Source organism: Haliotis rufescens, unplaced genomic scaffold, assembly GCF_023055435.1.
Source record: "Haliotis rufescens isolate VD_foot unplaced genomic scaffold, xgHalRufe1.0.p SCAF_9, whole genome shotgun sequence".
Classification (NCBI taxonomy): Eukaryota; Metazoa; Mollusca; class Gastropoda; order Lepetellida; family Haliotidae; genus Haliotis; species Haliotis rufescens.
Window position 1 is genome coordinate 22,669,913 of NW_025964383.1, and position 16,679 is coordinate 22,686,591.

The 16,679-nt window shown below is 40.0% G+C and overlaps 1 protein-coding gene across 2 annotated transcripts; it reads right to left on the bottom strand.

The window, feature by feature from the left end:
* Window positions 1-2,642: 2,642 nt before the first annotated feature.
* On the bottom strand, window positions 2,643-14,622 carry LOC124120874 (sulfotransferase 1B1-like). 2 transcript variants are annotated; one of them, XM_048391346.1, is made up of 6 exons: window positions 14,334-14,622; window positions 10,212-10,368; window positions 8,091-8,272; window positions 7,140-7,243; window positions 5,962-6,142; window positions 2,643-4,442 (listed from the first exon to the last, which is right to left on the bottom strand). In XM_048391346.1, the coding sequence occupies exons 1-6, from the start codon at window positions 14,494-14,496 to the stop codon at window positions 4,345-4,347; spliced, it is 885 nt and encodes a 294-aa protein (XP_048247303.1). In that variant the 5' UTR covers window positions 14,497-14,622; the 3' UTR covers window positions 2,643-4,344. The 2 variants fall into 2 exon arrangements, with proteins under 2 accessions (XP_048247303.1, XP_046339724.1); XM_046483768.2 differs by lacking the exon at window positions 14,334-14,622 and adding an exon at window positions 12,295-12,577.
* Window positions 14,623-16,679: the final 2,057 nt, after the last annotated feature.

Sequence of the window (16,679 nt, forward strand, 5' to 3'; positions counted from 1 at the left end):
GTAACAACAAATATCATCTTTTAACGTCTTTTGGTATGACGCGGTCGGGGATCGAACCCCGGACCTTCCGCTCTCCGGGCGGACGCTCTACAATTAGACCACGGAGGCGGTCTGTAAATAGGTAATACAATAGCCACCCCATTTTAAAGGTTCAATTCAAATATTGCAAACATTTATTACATATAAACATTATTCAGTTGTATTTGACAATTCTCTTTTGTATTATAAAGAACGTCTATGTGGATAACAGAATGCCATATTCATATTTTCCCACTGTTTAGGATAACGAGCTACTGAGAAAAGGCCTTGAAACACTTTTTCATCTACCTGAACATTCACCATTATTATAGTTATATGCTGTATCTCCAGATTGCTAATTACATCTGTTTTTTACAGCAGCTTAATTTAAAATTTGTGATGAAGCTGAACATTGTCCAAAGATTTGCCGTGATTCGCTCTGCAGAGTTGCGTCCCTTGGGCACGCCAGAAACCTTTGATTGTGGGTTCGAATCCCGGTTTGCCCCGATTATGTTTCTAGGTTTGTCAGCACCATACCCGTTCTCGTGGGTTTCACCGAAGTGGTAAACGTCTGAGACCTGCATCACTTCGGGCTTTCCTCCCGCCGTGATATAACTAGAATAATGTTAAAAGCGGCGTTAACCCCAACTCACTCACTCACTCTAGACTTGCACAAAATATTAACCACGAAAGCTACCGTGACATAGCTAGGTTATTCCTGAGTGCATCAACATTGACTCTCTGTAGCGTGAAATGTAAGACTTTTAATAAGATCCATGTCAAAATGGCAAACAACTGTGTCAGTCAATATCAATCATTTTTCTGTTACAACCCACATTCCCATGTTGGCTCTGCGTTACCATTGAAATATTTCAGTAGTGAAAAGAGCGGTTGTACATGTCACCCAGTCTAATCACGGTCTAGTGATAGCATAACTTCCCCATTTTTTAATTGTCCAGCTTCCGCCACCATTCGGCAAAGTTCGGCGGTCGTTGTCCGGTGGCTTTACATTCATTGTTAGAGAAATGGTTATCAGTAAATTTTATTCTCTAGCGGTTTAATCGCCGTCTTTTGTCACGTATGTATTTGATATTTGTGTATATTTCACATGTGTCTGATACCTAATTCATGGAAAAGGTTTTATTAAAATTGATTTTCGCTTAGAAGCGGGATTATCTAGTACTTGTAGATAGTTCTCTTGTATTTATTGTCATTTTTGTCACCTTATAACCGTACATATCTGTTGTTAAACCTTTAGTAATACCGTTGGGTAGCTTATTTTTATCGCTTTATTTTGGTACTTACATCTCCCATATTGGTTAGGGGCGGTCGGGTAGCCTAGTGGTTAAAGCGTTCGCTCGTCACGCCGAAGACCTGGGTTCGATTCCCGACATGTTTACAATGTGTGAAGCCCATTTCTGGTGTCCCCCGCCATGATATTGCTGGAATATTGCTAAAGGCGGCGTAAAACCATATTTCACCCACTCCAATATTGGTTCAGTAGTTAGTTTGCCATTCGGGTTGCACCAATGTTTGCTAGCGCACTTTGTTTAGATCGCCAGTCAAAAGCATTCACGCTACTGACCCAGAGAGGTTTTTTTCTCCGAGGTCCGCGTGACTGTTGTAGAACAGTAAGAGTTGAGGAAGCTAGATTTAGAGGAAAGGAGGTGTGAAACCTAAGGCTCAAAGAGAGTGAGTGAGTTGGGTTTAACGTCGCTTTTAACTGTATTCCAGTTATACCACGGCGTGTCAGCTTAATGTGGGAGGAAAGCCCGAAGTGATGCAGGTCTCAGACGTTTACCACTTCGGTGAAACCCACGAGCACGGGTATGGTGCTGACAAACCTAGAAACATAATCGGGATTCGAACCCACAATCATAGGTTTCTGGCGTGCCCAAGGGACGCAACTCACAGCGAATCGCGGCGCCTTAAATGATTGGGCCACCCGTGCCCCGGCTCCAAGAGAGGAAAGGTTAGAACATGAGTTCCGATTATAACAGGACAAGGTAGAATTCAGGATAGTGAGGTGAGGTAAGGTGAAATTGGGTTTAACGTCGCGTCCAAGATTACTGCACTTATATAGTGACGTGCATGTACGTGTGTGTGCTTGTGTGACTGCTTGTGCTAGTCCGGACTGATGCCGATTTATAGTGCTAGCTCCCTGAGATACCATGCCGCAGTTTAACATGAATACCCCACTCAGACACAGTATACCGACTCCGATACTGACTTATCCCCTTAATGCCGAGCGCCACACAGGGTAACAAGAAGTACCATCTTTTAACGTCTTTTGGTATGACGCGGCCGGGGATCGAACCCCGAACCACTAGACCACGGAGGCGGTTTTCAGGATAGTGTCAAGATATTTCATCGTTACCGGTCTTTACCGAATTTTGATGAATCTGAGGTAGGTTAACGTTTCTTCAGGTAGTTTGAAAGAATAGTAGCAGAGTTAAATGGCCTGAGGAATATTGGCATATTCTTGTACAGTCTAAGTTTGAAGACAAGGCAACTGCAGCGTATTACTCAGTGGATGATATGCACACTAGGAATTCCCAAAAGGTTTAATCAGCAATCAGCTTATGGGGTATTGAGCAATATCGAGGTCTGGAGAAAGGAGGTACTGAAAGTTACACCGTGTTTATTGCCGAGAAAGGCAATGTGTTTGATATGTGGACTAATAAGGAGTCTATTAAGGAATTGTCAGAGTAGGTGTTAGAAGAGTCAAGGGTAGTATGAATCCTTGTTTGAAAATCCTCTTGTCGGATCAGACAGTGTTGAAGTCAGAGGTCGCTGAGGTACCAGACAACTATTGTCTGGTACACAAGGTTCAGTGATCAACTACAGGCTCTTCTCACAATAGTGCAGATTTTCGTAGTAATGGCAATTTCAATCATCGCAATCGTGTGGTAGACATGTTTAAGGCAATGTCAGTCGTGGTCAAAGTCAGGGTCTTAGTGGTCAGTTTGCCAAAGCTAGTGGTCAGAGTTGTACTCAGTATGGCAGAAAAGCTGGTTCGTCTGCTGGTAGTGGAGGCCAAGATGTTACTTCCAGAGTACCCAAGAAAAGGTGCAGTTATTGTGGCACGTCGGAACGCTTGGTCGTAGACTGTTTTAAACGGGAAAGGGATAATAAGTCGGCAGTAGGTTTTGTTCAGACAGCAGCAGGCGTGGAAGGTAGAGAGGTAGTCCGCCAGTTGGTCACTATGGTACATAAGGTATGGTGGTGGTGTGTCAGATGTGTTCAGTAGGAATCAGTCAAGCGAAGTGTCGGTGTATTGGGACACGGGATGCTCACATCGACTTGAGTAGATCAGCGACAGGTGATGTTGCAATTCTTAGTGGCATAGGTAAGGTCTGTGTGTCTGAACCATTACACAAAGTATGGCCAGATAGCAAGACTGTTGCTGGTGATGTGTTGTAGGGGCTACGAACTTATTGCCAATCTCCGGTGTAGATGTCTTGTTAGGCAACGACATAACAGAAAAGTTTTGTTCAGGTTGATGTAATCAGGCTTCAGAGATCAGATAATCCGGAAATTTTCCCGGCGTGTGTCACTACTCGGTCTATGTCCAAAACCAGGCAGTTAGATGAGGTAATGGATTTACCCGACACCTGTGTATCAGCTGTGTTTGACGAGGCAGATAATGATTAGAGTGTGGTTGAAGAAGTCACTCAGGATCTTGTTAAGACAATCATAGTCAAGGAAAGTGTTCTCTCTACGGTCGCTCAGGAATCAGGTTGATGTAGATGTCTTGTTTGGCAACGACTTAACAGAAAAGTGTTGTTCAGGTTGATGTAATCAGGCTTCAGAGATCAGAAAATCCGGAAATGTTCCCGGCGTGTGTCACTACTCGGTCTGTGTCCAAAACCAGGCAGTTAGATGAGGTAATGGATTTACCCGACACCTGTGTATCAGCTGTGTTTGACGAGGCAGATAATGATTAGAGTGTAGTTGAAGAAGTCACTCAGGATCTTGTTAAGACAATGATAGTCAAGGAAAGTGTTCTCTCTACGGTCGCTCAGGAATCAGGTGTATCCAGGTCAATTGGAGTCTTGTGTAGGGTTCAGAAAGTAGATGCTTCTTTGAAGGCTACAGTAAACTACGGTTATAACGAACACGCTAATAACGAACTGACGGATATAAGGAACTATTTTTTTAGTCCTGTGTAATTGCTGCATTTATTCTGTACATTTGCTTATAACGAACTACGGTTATAACGAATTAACATTCGTGGTCCCTTTGAGTTCGTTATAACCGTAGTTTACTCGATATTGTTTAAGGTGTCGACATAACGTTTTATTTCGATGTTCCCAGGTTATCCCACTACTTAAGGTCACTGTGGCTGTACGTTCGTTGATACACTCTGTCAAACCTCTCACTCTGGGCAACAGTAAACCAGTTCTTCCAATCACCGGATTCACCTACAAAGGGAAGTAAGTCTTTAATCATCAAATTCCATGGTTGCCATGTGCGTATTCTTAATGGATATGTACCAAGTTTTTAATCGGAATTCGGAGTTAAAAATTTATTTTTATGCTTTATTCTTGGGGTGTAGGCCATCAACCGATTGTACAGAGTCGTAGTCATTACGTCAAACCCATACAATGTAAGATTTGTAACTTCAGCCATAACAGGTTTCATGATAGAACCCATATTTCAAACAAAATGCAGCCAACTGACGGACCCTTTCTCAAGTATAGTTTTTAATTTTCTTTTCTTGTAAAGCAGCAGAATCTCTGCACTTGTATGCAGCAGAAGTAATTCAAAGTTAACATTTCGCTCTTAGTCTCAACAAAATCTGTAAACACGGTTTTTGTCACTGGACCTTCTGGCCCAGACACTCTATCACTGGATTGTCTGGTCAAGACACGATTGTTTACAGGCCGAGTATTCGCCTGTGCGGCGTGCGGCTGCGGCGTTATGAGACGTGAGTCGTGAGAGACAAGAGACACACGAGGCTTTAATTCAGTACTTGGAGGTCAGTGGCCCATGGTACCGTAGGCATAACACAACATTCTTCTTGGCACGGTGAGAGTTTGCATGAGTTAGACACATAGTGTCCGAAAGTCACAGACATAATTAGCTAGAACAATAATCACATAATATATGGTATTGTGTTATTGGTTGAGTCAACATAAATGTTGCATTACCTTAAGCAGGTGTACTAGGTATGTAGCAATTACCATTGTTCAGAGTTAATCTAAACATATTATGCAAGTTGTGTGAGTGGTGGGAGCTACCAGTAGAGGAGAACACGTTCACACATTTCACGAACACCTGGTGTCATCACTGATTTTCAGTGATCCATTCCATGGGCGGATACAGAAGGGGGGGGAGATTATTTCGAAAAAAATCTTCATTCCTGTATAAATTACCACCGAAGACAATAAATAGATCTTAATTGTGCCCCTTCCCCCCCCCCCCCCCCCCCCCCCCAGCTTTTTTTAAAAGGGGGGGGGGGGAGATTATTTCGAAAAAAATCTTCATTCCTGTATAAATTACCACCGAAGACAATAAATAGATCTTAATTGTGCCCCCCCCCCCCCCCCCCCAGCTTTTTTTAAAAGGGGGGGGGGAGGTTATTTCGAAAAAAATCTTCATTCCTGTATAAATTACCACCGAAGACAATAAATAGATCTTAATTGTGCCCCCCCTCCCCCCCCCCCCCCCCCCCCCCCCCCCCTTTTAAAAAAAGCTGTATCCGCCCATGCATTCATACAAGTTTCATCGCTATGGAATCAGTTTCGGCATAAACAGAGACCGGTTATTCTCTGGCGTTAACGTTTCATATTCATTACATACATGTACGAAGGAGGATCAAGCTGCATGTTGATTGCATGATTCATTTGTGGCCTTGGACCCACTTGCACAAAGCGATCCTAGCGCTACGACTGTGGTAAGTCTATGTTGTGCAAGTGGATCCAGGTCATCCTATTCTACCTTTCCTGAAGTAGCCACTCGATCCTTCTCTCCACTGGTTATGAAATGTCTGGTCCTTGATGTGTTGGTGGGCGTGTTTCAGCTTCGAAAAACTGCAGGCGTCAGCTATTTGTTTGTAGACCTCGTACGGCAGAGGATGATTAATGAATTCAGCTAAGCGTTTGACCTCCGTCACGTCATCCTGAAAACACAACAACAAAAAATCAGTGAGGATTAAGAAAATCAAAACGTTTTTTCTCTGTTGGCCATCATTGTTTACAAATGTAAATTAATTACCAGAAGTAACGAGTTTACATAATTATAGCATCTAGCACCATCACTTGACCTCTGTCCAACTGAACATGTTTGACAGGTGATTAAAGATTATGTGGAAAAGCTGGAGACAAAGTATTTAAGTGAATGATGCCGGGTCATTCACCAAACGAAGGACGACCTACCCAAAGTTCAATAATTAATTGTAAACCTTTAGAAAGTGTGTTCTGTGTTGTGATTGGCTAATTTGGGTCACATGACCAAATGTCAAAAGGTGAAAATATTATTTGCATTCCCTGAAGCAAGCGACCGAATCACTGTGTAGGAAATAGAGATTACTACACGAGTGTCTGTCAGATACCATTGATCTTACAACGAGTTGCTTCAAAACGTATCTAACGAGCGAAAGCGAGTTAGATACGCTTTGTAACGAGTTGTAAGATCAATGGTATCTGACAGACACGAGTACAGTAATCTGTGTTTCTTACACACCCCAAAATCGCACCTTTTAAGCATCGAACCGATGATGTCATAAGTGACGTCATCCTATGTGCTGCTTACTATTCATAAATAATGTGACCCTACACAAAAAGGTTTCCGACATATCTGGATTATCAAGGCGATGATGAAAATGCAAACTAGACAAAAACAAAGAACACGCTGGGTGCCAAGTTAAAAGTTTACACATCAAAGAAATTACCAAATATGTACTACAATGTTTACTTCCGTATGACATCACTACCGGTGACCGACTTTTACAAAATGGCGTGTTCACTGACAACAGTACGCGGGATTTCCAGAGGAGGGTTTTCGTTGATTGAGGGAGAATCTATACATCTACACACAGCAATGAAATATTTATACAAATCACAAAAGAACATTTATATGAACACTGTCATCTAGACATGTACACCATACATACTCACTTTCTTCAGATCTTCAAAGTGTACCTGGAGAAAAGGTACATCCGGGTGGTCTTGTGGAAATCTGTTCCAGCAAAGACTGTGGTTCAACACCGAATCATATGGTACTGGAATTGATATACAGTAAACAACGGTTATAACGAACACGCTTATAACGAACTGACGGATATAACGAACTTACTTCTTGGTCCCGACTACTTGCTGTAGTTATGCTGTATATGTACTCATAACAAACTACGGTTATAGCGAACTAAAATTAGTAGTCCCTTTGAGTTCGTTATAACCGTAGTTTGATATACACAAGAAGAATGATTGTCATAGCTACAAAATGTGGAATAATAATATTTGTCCTGCCACAGTACTGATGCTGATATATATTTAAGATACAATATTTATTTGACGATAAGTCTTAACTTACCTGTTTCACTCACTTGTAAAATATAGAAAATTAAGAAAAGTATAAGTAATATTAGTTCAACATGATCTACAATGGATGCTCATTCTGGTAAAACGTTATAATATTATGTCATAGAATAATTGTTGCTTAATGTGAAATATGTGTGTATATATTGTCTAGTGTACCTAATGATAGGTGTACCTACACGGGTAGTTTAGAGGATTAGGCGCCGAATTCACGGTGTACTTAGTTAGGGTAAACTAATGATGGCTTCGAATCCCAGATTACCTTTGCTCTTTGGTTTCCCTAATGCATCAGTGTGAACTCCTTCTCCCCCTGACACTCACTCACTCACCCACCAACCCAAATCCACCACTCACTCACTCAGTCACTCAAAACCTACCCACTCACTCACACACCCATCCAATCACTCACTCACCCACCCACCCATTACCCAACACCCACCCAATCACTCACTCACCCACCCACCCATCCACCCAACATCAATTTCAACATCCACTCACTCACTCACTCACTCACTCACTCAATTGCCTTACTGTTTCCTTTAATGTGGGCGTCCACGTAGTTCGCCCATGTTCCCGTGAAGGCAGCCTCCCTCGACTTGTCCACCCAGTTCTGGTTCGTGTGCTGGACAAAGTAGGACACCACAGCATCCTTCGGATTCCGCTGAACATTGATAACATGACACTTCCGATCCCATATGTCTCGTGGCAGCAGGCTATTTCATACATCAAACAAAATGAATACCATATAGTTAAATATGAAATCGGTACGCTGAATCATTCAGTTTGAGATAGGTTCTCGAAAGCCCACACATGTATAGAACGAGGGCTGGTCAAAAGCTTCTAAGCATTAACTTTCAACTGTGGGCAAAAACACAGTGAACTAGTCAATGTAGTACATTATTTGAGTAGTTCATTGCAAGTGTATTTGGTCAAATGGGGCCGTTTGTATAGCAGTGATAGCCAGGTGAACGTGGTAAGGGTCCAAATTGACAAAGAAATGGAATAGAAGGAGTACCGAGAAGTCAGTAAGTTTTTGACTTTACAGAAAAGCATTCCCCAATAAATTCATGACGGCATGTCACAAGTGTGTTAAACGTTGGGCAATCAAGGAGAAAGAAAAAACTTATACTGTCAGATGGACGTATTACAATTGGTGAACTTGAGGAAGACACGGGTCTAAGCCATGATCCATTGGAACTATTATTCATGAACATTTACAGATGAATAAAATATCTGCTCGTTGGGTGCCAAAGTTTCCAATTCTGATCCTAAGGGGAAAAGAACTGACATTGTCAGAGAAAATTTAGAGCTAATTGAGGAGGATTTCGTCAAATTCAAAAAGAGATTAGGAACGGGTGATGAAACATGGGTCTACCACTATGTTGCCGAGTCAAAACGTCAATCTATGGAATGGAACCATTCTTCTACTCCGGCACAAAAGAAATTCAAGTCTTAAAGATCAGTGAAGAAAGTTATGGCCACTGTATTCTGCAAAGGGTGTGATCTTTGTTGATTACGTAGAAGTCAAAAGACTTCTTTGCCTACTATGCCTACTATGATGATTTGCGTCATCGCCTGAAAGAAAAGCGTCGAGTAATGCTGACTGCTGGTGTTCTACTACTTCATGACAATGCCTCTCGACTTGCAAAATGTGGGTTCGAAGACCCTCCACACGCGCCAGTTCTGTCACCAAGTGGTTTCCACCTGTTTCCTAAACTGAAAGAACACCTTCGTGGAAAGCGCTATGACGACAACGCTGACACCAAAGCTGCCTTGAATGGGCTTTTCAGGGTGGCTTCAGAAAACTTCTTCCTGACTGGAATTGAAACGCTTCAGTATCGATATGAGAAGTGTGATGAAAAGCAAGGAGATTATGTTGAAAGATAAAATTAAAAGCGCTTTCACAATTGTTGGTTTGGTTTGTTAGGCTTAGAACATTTTGACCAGCCCTTGTATACATTTACATGTGAAAATAAAATGTGAAGGCAAGAGAAAAATCAGTCTCAAATATCTGCTTTACACAGATTCCAATGGGCATAAAAGGCAAACTAGCGATGAAAATTATAGTACTGAAGCACTTAAAATCGGTGATGACACCTGGCCCCCCTTGCACAAAGCGATCTTAGCGCTTAGACTATCGTAAGCCTATGTTAGAGTATGGGAGTTACCATGGTTACGATCATCTTAGCGCTAAGATCGCTTTGTGCAAGTGGGCCCAAGTGCTCGCGAAAAGCGAAAGTATGCCCTGTCCTGTTGGTAGCACCCTCCACTCACAAAATTTGCCAAAGAAAGTAAATGTTAGCTTATTGCCTGATGCTACACAGCTGTACTGCCATGCGACGGCAGCCTGTAAACATAACAGACAATCAAGTGATGGACCGGAAAGAAATCTCTGCTTATTGCAGAGTCAGTTGTACGATCCGACTGTATCATAAGCATATGTTTATGAAGCAGTATTAAACTAGTGGGGAAACCAGATGTTCGCGAAAAGTTGGGCATATCCTGCCCAGCGAAGGCACCCGTCACAAACACATGCAAAGGCATGTTAATATGCACAAGAAATTAAGTGTTTGTTTGTTGCCTAAATATAGAGCTGGAATGATACCACACTATTAAGCAATGGCCATTTTCACACACAACGGGGACACTTGCCGTGGGAGAAGATGAGTGAATAAGATCCTCGGAGAAGGAAGAGAGTCCAGTTCCTCCTCCGTTCTTGAATCAAGATGTGCCGAGTTCTGCCAGTGTTTCGCGTATTCTGGCCGTCCAGCTACAACCATGCTCAGGATTTCCCACACCCAGTGTGTGCCTGTAAGATTCAAGGCGAGCGTACATTCAACGAGATCACCCTTTTATAAACATTCAGCTGTTTCACTAGCACATATTGAAAATTCCCAACACAACATCCAAATATTATTTTGTTAAACTCAATTTGAGTAACCCGTGGATCGCGTTGATGTTTGCTTATTCACACACGACAGTGAAAATAATAAAAACAAAAAACTGTAATAAAAAAGTAATAAATAAAATACTCGCTCCCGGGTCATACCAATTTTAAGAAATTCGTGAATTGTTCTGGTATCACACGAGCGAAAGAGAACTATTCACTCGTTTCATAAAAAGCTCGTTTAGTATTTTATATTTAAATAACACTTTCTCTCGATTTAAGCGTTAATGTTTTACTTTATGCTTTTATTCCCATATATCCAACACAAACGACAATATTCCCACACGCATAATACAGAGTAATACAACCGAAAAATCGTTAGCAAGTAACTTTTCAATGCCTAGCTTTGATGTTCACACATTTAATAACGTAACGTACAAGGGACCGACCATTTGATATTCTCAGAGACCTGGGATTCTGTATAAAGTTTATATATATTTCTTCAGCTACAGCTAAAAAAACAGATTTTTTTATTTCAAACTATGAACCTGATTTAAAAAAAGAAAAACTCCTTGCAGCAATGTAATTTCAACTGTCTGAAGCAAACAGGTTGTCGGAAGCATAATTATATTTTTCAAAAATTGTTCGGGGATAATTATTTTGGCACAACGCAAACAATCGACGATCGTCGTCGATAGAACTCAGACAAGATCAAAGCAAGGTCTACGAGTTTGTATACACAACTGTTTAAAACGCTATTAATGAATTTGAAATATACAATCTATTCAGCAATGATAATGATGACATACTAATAGTTACATTATTTCCAACACAGGATTCGTACAGCTGCAGTGCTGTTTTGCTAGGTCTTTGAGTGACAGATACATTCGATGTCTTACCCAAGACACCCATACACTTAGGTCCCGTTCCACCGAGCGATCCCAGCACTACATCTGTCGTAAGTCTGTGTTAAAGAATGGGAAAACGATTGACCCCCCAACCCTGTCGTAACGTTACGGATCTCGAGTTTGGGTCGAGTAACTCACCCATTATCGTTTTAGGCGAAATAAAGCAAAACAATGACGACACAAAAAATATTACGTGGGTTATTAGTCTGATTTCCCGCGGAACGTTTATTTGCGTTATAATATACACCCGCATTTGATTTAATCCTGCCTCATGTTCGAAGATTCCCGATCTTATGTCGGAAAACACCATAGATGTTTGGGATAGCAGAAAGCAATACCGTCACAGTCTTTTGGACAGAGCCAAGTTATAGAAAGCTCCTCCCATCTTTTTTAACCGTCAGGATTCAAAATGGCTGACACCATGACAGGTACCGTGGCTGAAGCATGCTACATGCATGGGTTACCAAATACAACTACTGACATGCGAGCAATGCCTGTATCTTTATTAATATTTTATAACCTGCAGTGTTAAATCTATACCTTCACATTTTCTACTGCATCAGTTCGGGCTTTACTCCCACGCAGTATTATAAATGGACACTGTTCACAGCGTCGTTAACCCCAACTCACTTACTCGCTCCTTGTCTTTCTCAAATGAAGAAATCTTTCCGAATTTAATTCAAAATGTGCATTATCACAGATTAGATTGGTGTGTAAGCTTAAAACATTAATGTTCATTTATACCTCGTAAATTTTATTATCGCAGAAACATGGAAGTGTAGGATGTTGGCTTAGCCCGCAGCGGCTGTTCGATACATTGTCAATTTGACAAGTGTGGGCAACGCTGCACCAATTTCAGGGTCCACTGGATTTAGTTTATCAACGTTTCCCAGTATTCTAGAGGTGTTTAGTGTGAGAAGTTGTGATTCTAGCAGCTTACCTGACTTGGGATATGTGCACACAAATATATCGTCATCTCGTACTGAACGAGTCTTCATGGTAGATAGGTGATGGACAATTCCAGATGGCATCACAAGGTCTTCGAACATTTCGAGCTGGAGGCTGAAGCCACTTACCATTCCTTCTGAAGCTCGAGTGGACATTGTTATCTTATAAAATAACTATTTACGTTGTTCAAAACATTGGGGTATGAATGCTTTTAAACTCTAAACTATCCTGTGTGCGCTGACAGGCTGTAAAGATCAGCTATGTGTGTAAGAACAATACATGCAGGGTCACAGTTGTGCAGTTACAATATAGGTCACTACATGGTATTTGCCTTCTTCTGGCTGTTAATATGACGTGATTTGAATCACAGAACGACAAATAAATATTAATGGCAAGTTTGTGGAATAATAAAGACACGATAGGGAATAAAATATGTTTGGCACGAAACATTTACGATTAAAACATTCAATGAGACCAAACGCATACAACGATCAGAGACATAAACAATCTTAAATTAATATATATATACATACAAAAATGAGGTAAATGTTCACTCGGTGTACATGTAATATATAATAAAATAATAAAGTCCACGTTAGTCCATCATCTTCTTTATATCTGATGATGGACTAACGTCGACTTTATTATTTTATTGGGATTCTGTATAAAGTTTATATATATTTCTTCAGCTACAGCTAAAAAAACAGATTTTTTTATTTCAAACTATGAACCTGATTTAAAAAAAGAAAAACTCCTTGCAGCAATGTAATTTCAACTGTCTGAAGCAAACAGGTTGTCGGAAGCATAATTATATTTTTCAAAAATTGTTCGGGGATAATTATTTTGGCACAACGCAAATAATCGACGATCGTCGTCGATAGAACTCAGACAAGATCAAAGCAAGGTCTACGAGTTTGTATACACAACTGTTTAAAACGCTATTAATGAATTTGAAATATACAATCTATTCAGCAATGATAATGATGACATACTAATAGTTACATTATTTCCAACTCAGGATTCGTATAGCTGCAGTGCTGTTTTGCTAGGTCTTTGAGTGACAGATACATTCGATGTCTTACCCAAGACACCCATACACTTAGGTCCCGTTCCACCGAGCGATCCCAGCACTACATCTGTCGTAAGTCTGTGTTAAAGAATGGGAAAACGATTGACCCCCCAACCCTGTCGTAACGTTACGGATCTCGAGTTTGGGTCGAGTAACTCACCCATTATCGTTTTAGGCGAAATAAAGCAAAACAATGACGACACAAAAAATATTACGTGGGTTATTAGTCTGATTTCCCGCGGAACGTTTATTTGCGTTATAATATACACCCGCATTTGATTTAATCCTGCCTCATGTTCGAAGATTCCCGATCTTATGTCGGAAAACACCATAGATGTTTGGGATAGCAGAAAGCAATACCGTCACAGTCTTTTGGACAGAGCCAAGTTATAGAAAGCTCCTCCCATCTTTTTTAACCGTCAGGATTCAAAATGGCTGACACCATGACAGGTACCGTGGCTGAAGCATGCTACATGCATGGGTTACCAAATACAACTACTGACATGCGAGCAATGCCTGTATCTTTATTAATATTTTATAACCTGCAGTGTTAAATCTATACCTTCACATTTTCTACTGCATCAGTTCGGGCTTTACTCCCACGCAGTATTATAAATGAACACTGTTCACAGCGTCGTTAACCCCAACTCACTTACTCGCTCCTTGTCTTTCTCAGATGAAGAAATCTTTCCGAATTTAATTCAAAATGTGCATTATCACAGATTAGATTGGTGTGTAAGCTTAAAACATTAATGTTCATTTATACCTCGTAAATTTTATTATCGCAGAAACATGGAAGTGTAGGATGTTGGCTTAGCCCGCAGCGGCTGTTCGATACATTGTCAATTTGACAAGTGTGGGCAACGCTGCACCAATTTCAGGGTCCACTGGATTTAGTTTATCAACGTTTCCCAGTATTCTAGAGGTGTTTAGTGTGAGAAGTAGTGATTCTAGCAGCTTACCTGACTTGGGATATGTGCACACAAATATATCGTCATCTCGTACTGAACGAGTCTTCATGGTAGATAGGTGATGGACAATTCCAGATGGCATCACAAGGTCTTCGAACATTTCGAGCTGGAGGCTGAAGCCACTTACCATTCCTTCTGAAGCTCGAGTGGACATTGTTATCTTATAAAATAACTATTTACGTTGTTCAAAACATTGGGGTATGAATGCTTTTAAACTCTAAACTATCCTGTGTGCGCTGACAGGCTGTAAAGATCAGCTATGTGTGTAAGAACAATACATGCAGGGTCACAGTTGTGCAGTTACAATATAGGTCACTACATGGTATTTGCCTTCTTCTGGCTGTTAATATGACGTGATTTGAATCACAGAACGACAAATAAATATTAATGGCAAGTTTGTGGAATAATAAAGACACGATAGGGAATAAAATATTTTTGGCACGAAACATTTACGATTAAAACATTCAATGAGACCAAACGCATACAACGATCAGAGACATAAACAATCTTAAATTAATAAATAAATAAATATCTATCCAATATATATATATATATATATATATATATATATATATATATATATACACACACACACACACACAAATGAGGTAAATGTTCACTCGGTGTACATGTAATATATAATAAAATAACAAAGTCCACGTTAGTCCATCATCTTCTTTATATCTGATGATCGACTAACGTGGACTTTATTATTTTATTATATATATATATATATATATATATATATATATATATATATAGTCAATTTCTATAATCAAGCAATATGTAACTGAAACTTTTGGTCTTTATTTTATTTACTGACGGATTCACCCAGGCAATGTACATGTTGCCCGCAAGTTTCAGTCATTATACATATAACCTGCAAAATGAAACTGGATGTCAGACAGATTGACAGAAATATATTAGACTCCTTAATCTAATCTCCTCATTTCAGGTTGGATCTATTTTGATCTTACGAAGATCAAAGCAACTTCTGTAAGTAATTATAAATGTTTCCACAATGAATTGATTGGTTCTTGAAACATGGCAGAATACAAGAGTCCTTGTTTCAGGTTACCTTTCTTTATTGACATAACATGCAGTACAGCTACAGGACACACAGGATGCAGTTGTGACATGTGAACAAATATATTATCCAGCCTTTGAAAGGCAGAGATACACATTTATGGAAGTCAACTTCTTTAACATGAGGAACACAACGTTTCGGAGTATATGCATACATCTTCATCAGGTGAATGATTCACTTGATGAAGGAGTAAATGGTAGGCATATCCTGACCCACCGGTGGCACTCGTCACAAACACATACATCGGCTTGTCAGTTGTTCACTTAAAAACATTCACGTAAATTTTAAAATGTATTTTTTGTCTATTTTTTGTAGACAAGACCTACAGAACATCAAAGGTGCATCGGGTGATGCGCCATAGGTCTTTACGACATCTTACGTTTATTAACAAAAACACGTCCTGGGAAGGATGTATATTTAATAAGCCACATATAAAATATATATTGTAGTAGGACTGAATTGGTATGTGAATATGTGTGGTTTGCCGTTGAGAGAGTACACATTTACACAATGTAAATTATATATACTCATGTAAACACTGAACCAATGCAATCTATAAAACTAGTTACTTCCCTATGAAAATGTACTGGCTATTTTGTAGTGTTAGGCGGATGTGTGAATGAAACGAGTTACTTCCCTATGAAAATGTACTGGCTGTTTTGTAGTATTAGACGGATGTATGAATGACTATGTGGTCAGGAAAGATCGCAAAATGCTTATCTTGTTTTTTTTCTGAAAATTTGAGAAGCCATACACATCCTTATGTGTTAGGATCTTCTCCCTAAGCACAAGAGCAGTATTACTTTTATTACATTGACCCTCAAGAAAGGGCAGCATTTTGATAAAAAAAATTCTATCATAACCGTTCTTCAATCACCTGGTGGAGTCGGAAGGATATTAAGTCCCTGGGAATTATATCCAGTGTCATTATATTGATCATGAGCTGCTGCAATGAAGTTAGCAGTTGTGTCCACTTGGAGCAGTATCCTAATATCCTTCCGACTCCACCAGATTTTTGATTTTCATAGTACTTGGCTATCCTACTTTTATGTAAGAAAGTATTACAACTCTTGTATTGTCACAAGGGGATGTTTCCTACTGTTTACCAGTTTGATTCAAGTATTGTAAATTCAGAAATACCATTTTTTCTTTCAGATTGTTTTTAGCACTATCCAACCTGACTATTACCGGGTATTCCGCAAAAGAGTTGTTAAATAACTCTATGAATGTTTATAAACCAAATCCTTATA

Coding starts and splice junctions, on each gene's coding strand:
- LOC124120874 (XM_048391346.1), bottom strand. CDS start 14,496: ATGTCCACTCGAGCTTCAGAAGGAATGGTAAGTGGCTTCAGCCTCCAG. Junction 10,369..14,333: donor GTGCACATATCCCAAGTCAG/GTAAGCTGCTAG, acceptor TGAATCTTACAG/GCACACACTGGGTGTGGGAA. Junction 4,443..5,961: donor GAGTGGCTACTTCAGGAAAG/GTAGAATAGGAT, acceptor TTCCCTTTGTAG/GTGAATCCGGTGATTGGAAG.